Genomic DNA, 14767 nt, shown 5'->3' on the forward strand with positions numbered 1-14767 from the left:
ACTGGGCTATATCCCACTCTCCACTGCCCACTAGATATGTGGGCTTAGGTAAGTTACCTAATGACTCTGTGCTTCAGTTTTCTCATCTGTAAAGTGAGGGAGAATTATGTCATAGACATTAAGTGACATCCAATTTAATGCACTTAGTGTAATGCCTGTCACAGGTAAACACTCAATAGATATTAGTTATAATAATTATTAAACTCAATATAAAAATATTTATTAAAGACCTGCTATGCTATGTGCTTGACTGTGCGCTAAACCTTAAAGAGAAACTAGTATGATTTCTGGAGAAAAATCTAAAATACATTATTTAAAGGCAGAAAACTCCCTGGGAGCATGGATCCCATATGTATGTGTCTAGCCCTGTGCCTGGAACATAACAGACATTGAATGTATGTTTTTGCATGGACAAATAGGATAGTCTGAACATCCTTAGGAAAAAAATAATCACTAAGAATTGGTGGGTTAATTATTTTCCTTTGTCTTTTTGATTAGCAGAGCAGAGGAATGTAGTATCATAGATAACTGTGCATTTGTATTTCAACAAGGTCTTTGACAATATTCCTTGATGATGGCCTTATTATCAAAAAGGAGACATTAATACTAGGTGGTGGTGTCTTTAAGGGGATTTGTAGCTGGATAAACACCTTTTCTGGGAGGGTGCAAAATAATGGATCGATGTCAACATAGAGGCCTCTGTCCTGTGCCAATTTCTATTCAACATTTATCTTTATCAGTGGAGCTTAAGGACATATAGAAGGCATGCTTATTAAGTCAGCAAATAAAACAATACTTGGAGAGATAGAAAATGCATTCAATTTTAGCAGAAGGAAATAAAGGCCAAATTGAAAAAATATAAAATGTAATAGGAATAAATAGAGTCCAGTAGGGTCCTGCATACAATTGCACAGAAAACAATGTGGAGAAAACATATGACTTGTAGAATTTTGGGATACTGGGGTCTACATCAAATGTGTAACATGATAGCCTAAATATTTATCTGAACTTGGGCTAAATTAACGGATGTATAGTGTTTGAGAAAAGGGAAGTGGTCACACCCACTTATACTTACGTTGGTCTGACTGCAGCTGTTGTGTTGCCTTCAGAGCCTGTGGTTCAGTGTCACTTTTAGAAAGAAATGGATAAACAAATGTGTTTACAGGAAAGCAATCAAGACAGTGCAGGAGGTGAGACCATCTTATAGGAAGAGCAGTTGTCCAGCCTCTGAAAAAAAAGGCTCAGTGGAGACCTGACAGCCTTCCTGGGGGGATACTAACAGGGCTCCTGCGTTGCAGAGGAACAATACTCTCTCAGTGTAGCTCTGAGAAACAGAACCAGAAAAAGGTAAGAGAAGTAGAAACATTATCTTCAGATAATGTTTTGAAGAGATGGATTCAAGTTCACTGGTTTTCCTAATTGTTAAAGCTGGCTAGGCCGGGTGCCGTAGCTCATGCCTATAATCCCAGCACTTTGGGAGGCCGATGGGGGTGAATCACCTGAGGTCAGGAGTTCAAGACCAGCCTGACCAATGTGGTGAAACCCTGTCTCTACTAAAAATACAAAAATTAGCCCAGCATAGTGGTGGGCTCCCGTAATCCCAGCTACTCGGGAGGCTGGGGCAGGAGAATCACTTGAACCTGGGAGGCGGAGGTTGCAGTGAGCCGAGATCGTGATCATGCCATTGGACTCCCGCTTGGTTGACAGAAGGAGACTCTGTCTAAAAAAAAAAAAAAAAAAGAAAGAAAGAAAAATGCTGGCTAAAGGAGAAGCACTGTATGAGGAAGTAGCAAGCTCCTTGACACTTTGATGTTCGAGCTGAGGCTACCAATTACTTACTGGGCATGTTGTAAATAAAATTTACTGTTGGGGCTACCTGACAGTCTTCAACTCTGAAAATTGGTGATTCTAGGGAAAAGGAGGGAGAAGAAAATAAAATGGGGGTGTCAGGGTGAATATTCAAGGGTAAGGAATAGAACTGAAACTTTCAAAAAGTACTAGAATCCTACTTTCCCATTCCACAGGAGTTCGATCACAGAATAACAGGTAATGTTTACTGACTACTTGCAACACGTCAGACACAGTTAACCAGGCAACTAATGCAGGCAGGTCAGGTTTGAACAAAGGTTCAACCATTATAATCAACTGCCTCCAACAGAAAGAAATCAATGGCCTGTGCATGATTTCAAAACAAGATATGAAAAAATGCAGTGACTCATTATTATTTGAATCAATTTTGAAGGGAAAAAAATTTGACTTGAGCACCAGACAGGATTGTTTGTCATGTTGAACAAAATACATTATGCCAGGAATGAATATTTTTGAAGAGAATATATGTATATATATTTGTATATGAATATTTATATGTATATGCATAAGAATAATACTTTTTAAAATGCTCAACATCCCTAATCATTAGAGAAATGCAAGTCAAAACCACAATGAGATACCATCTCACACACCAGTCAGAATGGCTACTACTAAAAAGTCAAAAAATAACAGATGCTGGCGAGGTTACGGAGAAAAGGGAAGGCTTATACAATGCTGGTGGGAATGTAAATTAGTTCGGCCACTGTGGAAAACAGTTTGGTGATTTCTCAAAGAACTTAAAGCAGAATTACCATTCAATCCAGCAATCGCATTTTTGGATATATACCCAAAGGAATAAATCACTGTGCCATAAAGATACATGCACGCGTATGTTCACTGCAGTGTTGTTCACAACAGCAAAAACATGAAATCAACTTAAATGCACAATGACAGTAGACTGGATAAAGATAATGTTGTACATACACACCATGGAATACTAGCCAGCCGTAAAAAAGAATGAGATCGTGTCCTTTGCAGCAACATGGATGGAGCTGTAGGTCATTATCCTAAGCAAATTAACACAGGAACAGAAAATCAAATACCCCATGTTCTCACTTACAAGTACGAGCTAAACTTTGAGTATATATGGACACAAAGAAGGGAACAACAGACACCAAGACCTACTTGAGGGTCGAGAGTGGGAGGAGGGCAAGGATAGAAAAACTACCTATGAGGTACTATGCCTATTACCTGCATGACAAAATACTCTGTACACCAAACCCTTGCAATATACAATTTACCTATATAACAAACGTTAAGATAAAACTTAAAATGAAAGTTAAAAAAATACTTTTTAAAAGTCAAGAGATATTATTTTTATTGTTACTGTAAGTAATCAATGTAGTCAAAATGTTTTTTACTCACCCTACAGCTCAACTGCACAAATCAAAAGTAGCTTTTTTATTGTCTATAATTGGCCTCACCTTTCTCAGGAGCCACCACTCACTTATTAATGGAAAATAAACTTTTGGTTTCATGCAGACAGACACAATAACTTAGGTAATGAAGCCTCTGCTTGGATGATTCAGATAAATGAATTGCTCTTTCAAATTTCTGCTCCTTCCCACGCCAAGAAACTCTCTTCACCAAGTTCTACCTGCTTTCCTGTACATTTGGGCAATCTTCTTTCTTCTTGAGGTCAGCAAGGTTCCTGGCCTGCTCAGTCCTGAGAGGTAGATGCTAAGCTTATTTTCATGAGAGGGCTTTGTAAGCTTTGACTCTGTAAAGTCCATCTTAGTTCCCTTTTCTTGTTGTAACTGGTGGTGAAAACTCTTAAAATCTACACCTTCAGCAAATTTCAAGTATACAATACAATATTGTTAACTACAGTTACATTGTTGTACATTAGATTTCCAGAAATTATTCATATTTGTACCCCTTGGCCAGCACCTCCTAGCCCCGGGCAACCAACATTCTACTCTTTTTTCTATGACTTCAAATTTTTAGATTCCACAGATAAATATCACAATATTTGTCTCTCTGTACCTGGCTTGTTTCATTTAGCATAATGTCCTCTAGGTTGATCCATGTTGTCATAAGTGGCAAGATTCTCTTCTTTTTTAAGGTTAATAGTCCATTGTAAATACACAGTACATTTTCTTCATTTATTCATCTGTCAATGGACATTTAGGTTGTTTCTATATCTTGGCTGCTGTAAATAATGCTGCAACTAACATGGAAGCGCAGATATCTCTCCGAGATAGTGATTTCAATTCCTTTGGATATATGCACGCAGAAGTGAGATTGCTGGATCATAAGGTAGTTCTATTTTTAAATTTTTGAGAAACCTTTGTACTGTTTTTTACAATGGCTGTACCCCCAAAAAAGATAAACTATGTGCCAGAATGGATAGTTTACTTAGCTTGATAGTGGTGAATATTTCACAATGTATACATATGTCGAATTATCAAGTTGTACACGGTAAATACATATAATTTTAAATTGTCAACTATACTTCAATAAAGTTGGGGGAAAAATCCATCATAGTTCCTTAAAAGTGGTTAGTCATATCTGGTTAAATAAACATCATACTTAAACTGACACTTCACATATAATGTCAAATATTCTTCAAGTATATGAATTTTAATAACTGTGTAGTATTCCATTTTTTATGTGTACAATAATGTCTTATACAAATTTCCTATTTGGGGACTTTTATGTTGTTTCTAATGTTTTGGCAATTTAAACACAGCTGAGATAAACATTCTCACATACACATCTTTTTTTACATCTCTGATTATTTCTTTTATTTATTTACTTATTTAGTTTTTGAGACAGAGTCTTGTTTTATCACCCAAACTGGAGTGGAATGGCGTGAACATGGCTCACTGCAGCCTCGACCTACTAGGCTCAAGCAATCCTCCCACCTCAGCCCCCCAAGTAGCTGATACTACAGGTGCCTACCACCACGTCCAATTAATTTTTGTATTTTTTGTAGAGATGAGGTTTCACCATGTTGCCCAGGCTGGTCTCAAACTCTTGAGCTCAGGCAATCCACCTATCTCAGCCTCCCAAAGTCCTGGGATTACAAGCATGATCCACCAGGCCCGGCCTTCTGATTATTTCTATAAGGTAGATTCCTAGACGTAGAATTACAGACAAAGGAAAGGGATTTTAAAAATAATTATATCACATTAGCTTGTGATCAGGGCGCGTCTACTAATAAGTTGTCTTTTCATGGGCCTATCTTCCTTTACTCTTCGCTATTCTGTAAGTTTATATTCCCCTAGAAACCCATGAGTTTGTGAGTCTAAAGCTCCTTCCTAAGCTGTTATGAGTGTAGTCCTCAAAAGCTAACATGCATCTTCCCACATTTCTGTTATAATTAAATTTGACTTGGAAATCAATAGTAAAGCATAAAAATTTCTTTTTTCTCTATTTTTTCTTGTTGTTCTTATTTTATTTTCTTTAACTAGTCCTCATACTAATTTCATTAAAATTTTTTACTTTTGTAGTATGAAACTAGAGATAAACAAAACTACCAAATAGGTTCTATCAATAGTATATTTACATAGAAATTAAGCATCAATCAGTGAAGCCCCGAAATTTGAAGAGAATTCGGCAAAAATATATCTGTGACCTATAAAGGAAATACAAGGCTAATTTTAAGAGTTGTGTGTATTTAATTATACAATTATTCATTCATTTAGTAAATACTGAGTTTTTATCGCATGCCAGATATCATGTTTAGTTTCTACAGATCATTTTGCCTTTTATATCTTTTTCTAATATGTTGAGTTGTGTTTCTTTGAAGTAACATAAAAGTAGCACTTGTTTTTTGGACTAAGATTGTGTGTGTGCATGTTTTCAAGGTATCAGAAGAACATACTTTGCTGTTAAGAAAGATGCTGTTTAAACTGATCTAGTTCTCCCCATCATGCTTAGGATTTCTCTTCAGTAGAAAAGGCAAATACCATAAAGAAGGAATTGCTGTAACTTATTGCTTGTAAGTAAAAGTTACCTGTGACTGTGGGGTAAAACCCAATTCTGACAGAGTTACACTTCCATCTGAAATTTTTGGGGAACTAGTTGATTCTGTTGTTTAAATCATCCTAACGAATCCATTCATGTGATTTGCCACTTTGTGCTACGCAATTCTTAAAAAATAAGCGTTCAGCCACCAAATAAAAAACAAAGTTATAACAGAATTGTATTTATATTGATTTCTCCACATCTTTAAAAGTATGCACACAAGGCCGGGCACGGTGGCTCACACTTGTAATCCCAGCACTTTGGGAGGCCGAGGTGGGTGGATCACGAGGTCAGGAGATCGAGACCACGGTGAAACCTCATCTCTACTAAAAAAAATACAAAAAATTAGCCGGGCGTGGTGGCGGGCGCCTGTAGTCCCAGCTACTCGGAGAGGCTGAGGCAGGAGAATAGCGTGAACCCGGGAGGCGGAGCTTGCAGTGAGCCGAGATTGAGCCACTGCACTCCAGCCTGGGTGACAGAGCGAGACACCGTCTCAAAAAAAAAAGTATGCACACAAATGATCAAAGTGCATAAAAATGAGAATTAGTATTGTTTGGTATAAAACAACTATTTTTTTTGACAGTACCAAAAAAAAAAAAAAGAAAAAAGAGAATGTCTTTTAACTCTTGCCCTTCCTCTGATAGGATAAATCCTGATGATTCTCTCAGGGACCTCTGGCAGATGAGCTCAACATGCAAGAACCATTGCAGCTTCAAGGTAAAAGAAAAATTCCGAGGGAATCAGTGTCCCCCATTCCACAGAGCCGAAACCTGCATCTCCCTCAGAACCCCAGGGTTTCTATTTGGGCTGGCCTTGGATAAAATTGTAAAGAAAACCAAATTGTATTCTATTGCCCTTTTCTTGTCCCTTCATATCACTTCCCACTAGGTCCTAGCCTTAAACTTTCTGCCATCTTCCCAGCCTCGTGGTACTCCAGTAACTATCCCAAGACATCTTGGTTCTAAACTAGGGACCAGTATGTTGCTATCTAAATTTTAAAAGGGACACTGGAAGATGGAACAATAAGCCCTAAAGGACAGAATCTCTTGCTGATGCAATAGAATGACACTGATGTGACAGGTGCTGGGGGCAGTGTGTTATTTATGGACACAGAGCCCTTCCTTGCACCATGGAAGCAACTGTCCACTCTGCTTACTGTCAAGGCCAGCCTTGTTTAGGACTCATAGAGATGGTTTCAATTTTGTTATGCCCAAGACAGAGTGTGAGGGTAGGTGGGGTAAACAGATCTGCATGTAAGCAGGAGTAAACCAACTAAACAATTCATGAGGAAGAAAGTTATATTCGTCCTTTTTCAGGGAAAGGGAGAACCTTGGTTCAGTACTGTGGGAGCTACTGTATTTCAAAGGAAGCTCTGACAGGTGTCAAAAATTTATCAGCCACCTTTACAGGAAGGCATTAGCTCAGATCATGGTTTGGAGGCAGTTTAGCAAAACCGATGCAAAAAGGTGTCATACACTCATGTTCACTCCTGCATCATATCTTGCAACATTATCAACCTCCTGACCATTTCAGTCAGGCACCAGCTGATACGTTGATCCTGTTGTTTGGACCATGATGTTTAGACTCCAAGGCAAAAAGTACAGAATGAAGGCAAGCTTAGGAACCTCAGACCATCCTAAGTAACATAAAGCCTTATTGCATGGAGCCAAAGAAAAAGATTTATGTGTCCCTGGAAGCTATTTTTTATTTTTGGAAGTGATTGTCATCAAAAGCTGGCTGTTAAAAGCAAGATCACAGTGTTTTCTTTTAAAGGCAACAGACTGTGAGATATTTTCCTCTAACTTCTGAAAGACCTTAAAAGTGAAGGTATTGCCTGCTCGGTCCAGACTCTACTTATTAGCTCTGGGACATTTGATGGGTCATTTAACCTCTTGAATCTATAATACCTACAATATGGAATTGGAATGAGAATTTAAAACAAGGTAATGTATACAAAATGCATTGCACAGTGCTTGAAACAAAGCAAGTACTTGATAATTTATGGTTATTATTACTATTGCCAAATGTATCAAAAAATTTACATGATCACCAAAGTTCCCTTTTCTCACTACCTGAATTAAGGATTTAACATAGCCTATCTGTAAAATAAATTAATACTTATTGATATCTGAGGAATATATTTGGCATTTAGCATTTAGAAATCCTTAATTCAGTGGTTTTTTTACCAGGAGAACATGAAAAAACCTCTGAGATTCCATAAGTTCCCTGAAATTGCATGCAAAATTTTGAGTGGACATGTGTCCCTCTGGAGGGACAATCCGTAGCTTTCATCAAATGTTTTCATGACCCTAAGCAAGGTTAACCAGTGCTTTAAATGAAGAGGCTGATTGTACAATATGATTGCATCAGTTACTTTGTAAATCAGCTACTTATGGAGAACAAATGATTTATCTTGTGGCCTTCTCTAGAACAACATTGAATGTTAAATGGCAAATTATTATTAAGAGTCAATTTCTCTAGGCCGGGCATGGTGGCTCATGCCTGTAATCCTAGCACACTGGGGGTCCCATCTCTACTAAAAATACAAAAATTAGCCAGGCATGGTGGCCAGCGCCTATAATCCCAGCTACTCGGGAGGCTAAGGCAGGAGAATCGCTTGAACCCAGCAGGGGGGAGGTTGCAGTGAGCCGAGATTGTGCCATTTCACTCCAGCCTGGGCAAAAGAGCAAAACTCCATCTCAAAAAAAAAAAAAAAAAAAAAAAAAAAAAAAAAAAAAAACAAGTCAATTTTCACTAGACTGTGAAGTGGGATACCCATACATATATCTTAAAGATGTCAAAATATTGTCTGACCTTTCCTCATGCTTCTGAGTAGTGCTCTATAGAAATAATTTCCCATAGACTGTTGCTGGCCCTCAGGTGGGACTGAGTCCTAGCCACTCAAGGAGGTTTAGATAAATAAGTTTTGTTTTGTTTTGTTTTGTTTTTTTGGTCGCCCAGGCTGGAGTGCAGTGGCGCGATCTCGGCTCACGGCAAGCTCCGCCTCCCAGGTTCACGCCATTCTCCTGCCTCAGTCTCCCGAGTAGCTGGGACTACAGGCGCCCGCCACAACGCCTGGCTAATTTTTTGTATTTTTAGTAGAGACGGGGTTTCACCGTGTTAGCCAGGATGGTCTCTATCTCCTGACCTCGTGATCCGCGCCTTGGCCTCCCAAAATGCTGGGATTACAAACGTGAGCCACTGGCACCCGGCCAGTTACTCTTATTTATGAGATAGCACAGGCTCCATAGAGAACTGAGCTGGTCTTAGATACATAAGTTACTCTTATTTATCTGAAGGATAAATTTATGTGAGGTTTAGATAAATAAGTTACTGTCCTCTTGCCTTAATCGTTGTGTCTTGATGTCTTTAAGCCCATTCCAGTAATGCTCCTTTGATTGACTGTCTGGCACCTTAGTACACCTGCATGCAGATCTTCACTTCATCTCAAGCTTTCAGGAAAACGCTGGAGACACCTGTGCTAGATTGGAGTTGTTCTGCATAGAAAGTGTTCCCATCATTTTCACCCTACTGTCATTAGAGATACCAAACAGGAACCTAGGTAACTTCCTTTTTGATAGTAGGAAAAAAAAAAAAACAACGTTAAAATAAAATACTTTCCACAGACCAGCTCAGTTCTCTATGGAGCCTGTGCTCTCTCATACACTGAAAACCCAAATTTCAAACAGGGTTAGATTTAAGCTGGTGATTTAAATAGGTGAAAGGCTCTGTATCCTATTACTAATCCCAGAGCCATACAATCCCCCCTATCACCCCAGTAATATCACTGAGAAAGTCATCAGGCAAGGCCACAGGTTGAACTTTGTCATCTACTGGTGCCGGCTGACAGACTCAATACTTGTCTGCTAGTAATGAGTCAACAACCTTTATTCCAGTGACCACTGACCGCAGCTGTTTGCTATAGTTGACAAGGAGTAGGAATAGAAGGAAAAGACAGAACAAAGAAAAGAGATTTTGTTTCCTCTCAGAAAACTAATGGTCCGAGTGAAAACACAAACACAAGTATGTAAAGAACTTGTAAAGCAAATACAGAATGAGTGAGTATAAACCCAGACATGGGAAAACATTACATAAGAGGAGATGTTCACAGATTAAGATGGCTGGAGAGGAACTGAAGAATTATACCAAGAGTTTCTATAGGAGGAATGTCTTGTGCCAGCCTTGACACAGTGCGAGCCATGGATGGGGATCAGCTGGAGGGCCTCGTGAATAAAGAGGAATATTATGTAAAAGAACAGAAGAGAGAAATGAAGTGAAGCACAGAGAGAACAATCAAATTTGTTTAGTTGGAAAAAAAAGAAACTCCATATCCAAAGGAAACGGTCAGTTCTAACAACAAAGAAGAGCCTGAATTATATTTCAATGCTCACTTATTAATTCATTAATTCATTTATTTGACACATATTTAGAGCGCACAAACCAGGAGATGATGCTTCTCTTAGCACTGAGGTCACAGACTAATTCCCTGCTTTTACTGAGTTACATTCTAAGGAGAGGAGACACACAATGAGCCAATAAACAATAAATTAAAAAGCAAAATACCATTTACATCTATGTGGTGAATAAGATCTCTAGGGCGCCTTTTGAGGAGACTGAGATACCACAGTGTGAGGGAACATGCTTGGTGGAGCATGGTGACTATCTCGTGTGTGGTCTCTGAACATTAGCACTATTCTATACCTTTTGTTCTGAGGTAATATTAAGGCCACTGCTATAGAACAATGAACAATTAATCATAATATTGCCATCAACTTCATACACAGTCTGTCCACAGGTTAGAGGCCTTGGATGTTAGCAGGTATAGAGTTTGAGATTATCCAACCTTGAGGAAGAATGAGAAGAGGTCAAGCGTGTGTCAACTGTGTTTTGGAAATTCCCTGCAGAGCACTCTTTTGTTTTTCTCTCATTCAGAAGACATACTAGAAAGTAAAATTTCATATAGAGACTATAAAAGGCTTGAAAAGTACCACCAATCAAAGATAATTTCATATTAGCCAGTCAACTCAGCTATAGAAATTTTATTTCTATATTTACTAAATGTCCTCTCAAAATAAAGCAATTGATTCAATAGTAAAGAGTAAAATAGTAAATTCATTCTCCTAATTTGATATTTGGGATAAATAAGCAAATGAAGACTAATCTACATTTTTCTGTATTATCTTCAGGGAGATGGGCCAGTCAAGAGCAGTGACTTGTTAATAGAACTGTGTAAGGGAGTGAATGGGGACTCTATAGGAGGGCTGGTTTCTGGTCTATGGTTGAAGTTAAAATGGTCCTTATTACAATGTTCAGATGATGCTCTGAGACCAGTCAGACTTTGAAGCTGACCATCGCTGGTTTGTGAAGAATGTAAAAGGGGCCAGGGACAGTGGTTCACACCTGTAAACCCCAGCACTTTGGGAGGCCGAGGTGGGCAGATCGCAAGGTCAGGAGTTTGAGACCAGCCTGGCAACATGGTGAAACCCTGTCTCTACTAAAAAAATATGAAAATTAGCCAGGCATGGTGGTGTGCACCTGTAATCCAAGCTAATCGGGAGGCTGAGGAGGGAGAATTGCTTGAATCCAGGAGGCAGAGGTTGCAGTGAGCCGAGATCACGCCACTGCACTCCAGCCCGAGCAACAGAGCAAGACTCCATCTCAAAAAAAAAAAAAAAAAAAAAAGGGGGGAATGTAAAAGGATGACTGTTCTCCATTACAGCCACTATCCATCTTATCTTCATTGGATCAATTTTTAAGCTTTCAATATGTTATGTACACACTCTCCAAGAAAACTGATGGACCAAAATTGGCATCAATCAGAAGCTCAGGAAAAAGTGAATTCTTATAAGCCCAACTGCAGTCATTACTGAAAGAAAAAAAAGTCAAAAGTTAGAAAGTGCAAATGCTCAAAGGGCAGGTCATTAAAGGTTTCAACAGCTAGACCATTTAAGTTAATAAAATGGACCTCACATGTAATGTGGGTTAAAATGTTACCCACATTTGTATTTGTTAACTAGGGAAAGGAAAATGCATTTTAGTTTTTCACTATACATTTTTCATGTTTACTCTATGTACTGTTTTGGGCCATTTGTTGATAATAAGAACTTGTCTCCTTCAAAATTATATGCAGGAATGGATACTAATGATGACCCTGATGAAGACCATCTTACAAGTTATGATATTCAGCTAAGTATTCAAGAATCCATTGAAGCCAGCAAGACTGAACTTTGTCCTGAAAGGTAGTAGTCAAACCAACTATCCTCAGCAAAATTTCTTTACGGCATTCATTTTGTTGTAAGATAAAATGAATACCGTTTCCTAATTCCTCCTCTAGGAAAATTGACCTTTCCTTTCTGATAGGGAATCTAACAGCTTTCCAAGGGCCACTGCTCATAAGTTTTAGCAATATGATCTCCCACAAATCCTCACCTCATGTGGAAAACAGGAAAAACCCTATGTGGAAAATTCCTAGATGAATTTGGTTGTATAGAATTGCCTATTTTCTAAATTAATACAGATTCAAAAAGGGCAATGAGTAATTTGAACATATTTGCAAGTACAGTTTATACAACAAATATACAGACAGGTTGGTATACAGAGGTCTGTACACTCTAGAGCTCACTCTGCTACTGATTCAGCTAACCCTTTATAGGTAACATATTCCACCGTTGTATGTTTAAAATATGAAGAATAATGCTAAGCCACGTAGCCCATTAGTTAATGAATGAGAGAAGAGTTGTGGGCTTTTATATGACAAAGTAATATACACACTACCACCTGTTTGATTATCTACTATCCAAATGACAAGAATTAATAAATTAAAATATACCTAAAAGTGATGTATTATGTAGGTAGGATTTATTGAATCTAAAACTGCAAAAGTAAATTTCTTTCTTAAAAAAACACATTATACGCCTGACAGAAATAAATAGTTTACCTTTACTTTTTGTTGTAGTGTTTAAAATCTTGTATTCTGGAATTTAGTCGTACTTTTGAAGAGATCCAGTGTTTAAAAATTGTTGCTTTTGAGCTTTGAAAAAATAGACGTAGTACATTGAAATCTCTGGTCTGGAATTTCTCCCTTATCTCCAACAAGCTTTAGAACTTTAGAGCTCCCTGGAAGGCATTCACAACCCTGGTATGCTAGCAGATGTTTCTGCTTAACAGAGCTAAGTAAATTTGTTATGGAATTCCTTCTTTCCACTTAACAAACACACACACCAGAAAACTTCCATGAGGGTTTAAATCATGACCTGCTGGGCCAGTGATTGGGAGTTTGTTTAGTAAATGCTCTGCCTATTTTCACTTGTGGAACAGTTGATTTAAAACTTGCATATGTAGTTTAGACCATAAGCTCCCAAGTAAGTATCTTATTAGCATTTATTAAGTTCAAAGCAATAAACATTTTTTGAGCATAGAGTTTTTAAAATTAGAAAAAGCCCTAGAGATCTTTTTATTAATTCCATCATTTTGCAGATGAAGAAACCACATCCAGAAAGCCTAATTGGCCTCAAATCAGGCTAGGAATTGAACCTAGCTCCTCTGAATCTGACTCTAATTGTTTACTCCTTTTGTATTGCTTTGAGCTATCTCAGAGATAGCATTGTAATCTTCTATTTTGCCATCTTCACTAATATTCTTAGATCAATGCATCATAAATATACTCTGTGTCTGACTCCCATACATTTACTTTTTAAGGAGATAAAATCAATTGTATGCATCTCCTTTGGATCTTGATTATTAAAATTAAGTTTAAAAATGCAATATAAATTAAAATGTTTGGTTCCTTGAAATATATCACTAGTATCTAGTATAAATATGATTTTTCTTTATCTCATAGATTTGTATCCCTAAGTGCTCAAAACAGAAAACTTGTGGAGGCCATAAAACAAGGTAAATGGGTGTACTATCTACAGTGGGATGGACTGGAGTTTCCACCTTGCAAAAACAGAGATTAGTCATCAGTCCATGTGTTTAATTTAGGTCACATTCATGAGCTCCAGGAGTATGTAAAATGTAAATATGCAATGGATGAAGCTGATGAAAAAGGATGGTTTCCATTGCATGAAGCTGTTGTTCAACCCATTCAACAAATACTTGAGATTGTTCTGGATGGTAAGAGAACATAAAACGTGTTTGACCAAACCAGAGCAAGAATGTTGATATGTTGATATTATAAGTGTTTTCAGTGAACATAACTAGCAGAAAGAAAAGGCAGATTAAAATATTATTTGGAATTTGAAAAAGGCAGCACCTGCATTTTAAACTCAGAGTACAAAAATTAGGACTTTTTTTGACATTTGGGGTTTACCTTTTGCATCCTTTTACCTATGAATGAGACACAGGTTGGTGGAAAGGTGTGGTTATCACATAAAAGTGATAAAAGTTTCTATATATCATGAATTGAGTCATATATAACACTCTTTTCTTTTGGAAGTCAATTTAAAATTTTTCATTTTGAACTATCTCTTGAGTTAACAGTTTCCAAAAGATTCTTATATAGTACAACAGGGAGTATGACAATATTCGTCTTTACATTACATTGATTTTTTTCATAATGTAAGCATTAAGAAATATTGTGGCAAATCAAGCCACTGTTAAATATTAACAGTAACTTTTATGTTCTAACACAGTGTCTTCACATCTCAGCATCTTACAGAACACTTTTGAGAGTGCCCTATCATTCAACTTCCACTGTTGCATGACAGCTCTATGTTCTGGGAGAGACATACTTGATTATTAGCCAGCCATCTAGAAAACTAGACAGCTAGACAGACAGATATAGATGATGTTAATGATCAGTTTGACACAATGATACCTACATTCAAATACATTCTCATTCCCACATTCACAGATTTCATTTCACAAAAAACAATTTCAGTTAAAATATAAATTATAATATGAAGGATTGAAGCATTGATTTTGT

General features: G+C 37.6%; 1 protein-coding gene across 2 annotated transcripts in view; it reads left to right on the top strand.

Annotated features, from left to right (window-relative positions):
• The window catches only part of ASB15 (ankyrin repeat and SOCS box containing 15), a 37973-nt gene that overhangs the window by 1048 nt on the left and 22158 nt on the right, over positions 1-14767 (top strand). The window contains exons 2-6 of one of the 2 annotated variants that reach the window (XM_003261265.2): positions 1166-1347; positions 5755-5815; positions 11972-12080; positions 13682-13734; positions 13825-13956. In XM_003261265.2, the coding sequence (XP_003261313.1) occupies positions 11974-12080; positions 13682-13734; positions 13825-13956 (292 nt within the window). In that variant the 5' untranslated portion in view covers positions 1166-1347; positions 5755-5815; positions 11972-11973. Of the gene's footprint in view, positions 1-1165; positions 1348-5754; positions 5816-6483; positions 6559-11971; positions 12081-13681; positions 13735-13824; positions 13957-14767 lie in introns of those variants that run through there. The other variant, XM_003261264.3, reaches the window with a different exon arrangement.

The sequence above is a fragment of the Nomascus leucogenys genome, chromosome 13 (genome assembly GCF_006542625.1).
Source record: "Nomascus leucogenys isolate Asia chromosome 13, Asia_NLE_v1, whole genome shotgun sequence".
In the NCBI taxonomy this organism is placed as follows: Eukaryota; Metazoa; Chordata; class Mammalia; order Primates; family Hylobatidae; genus Nomascus; species Nomascus leucogenys.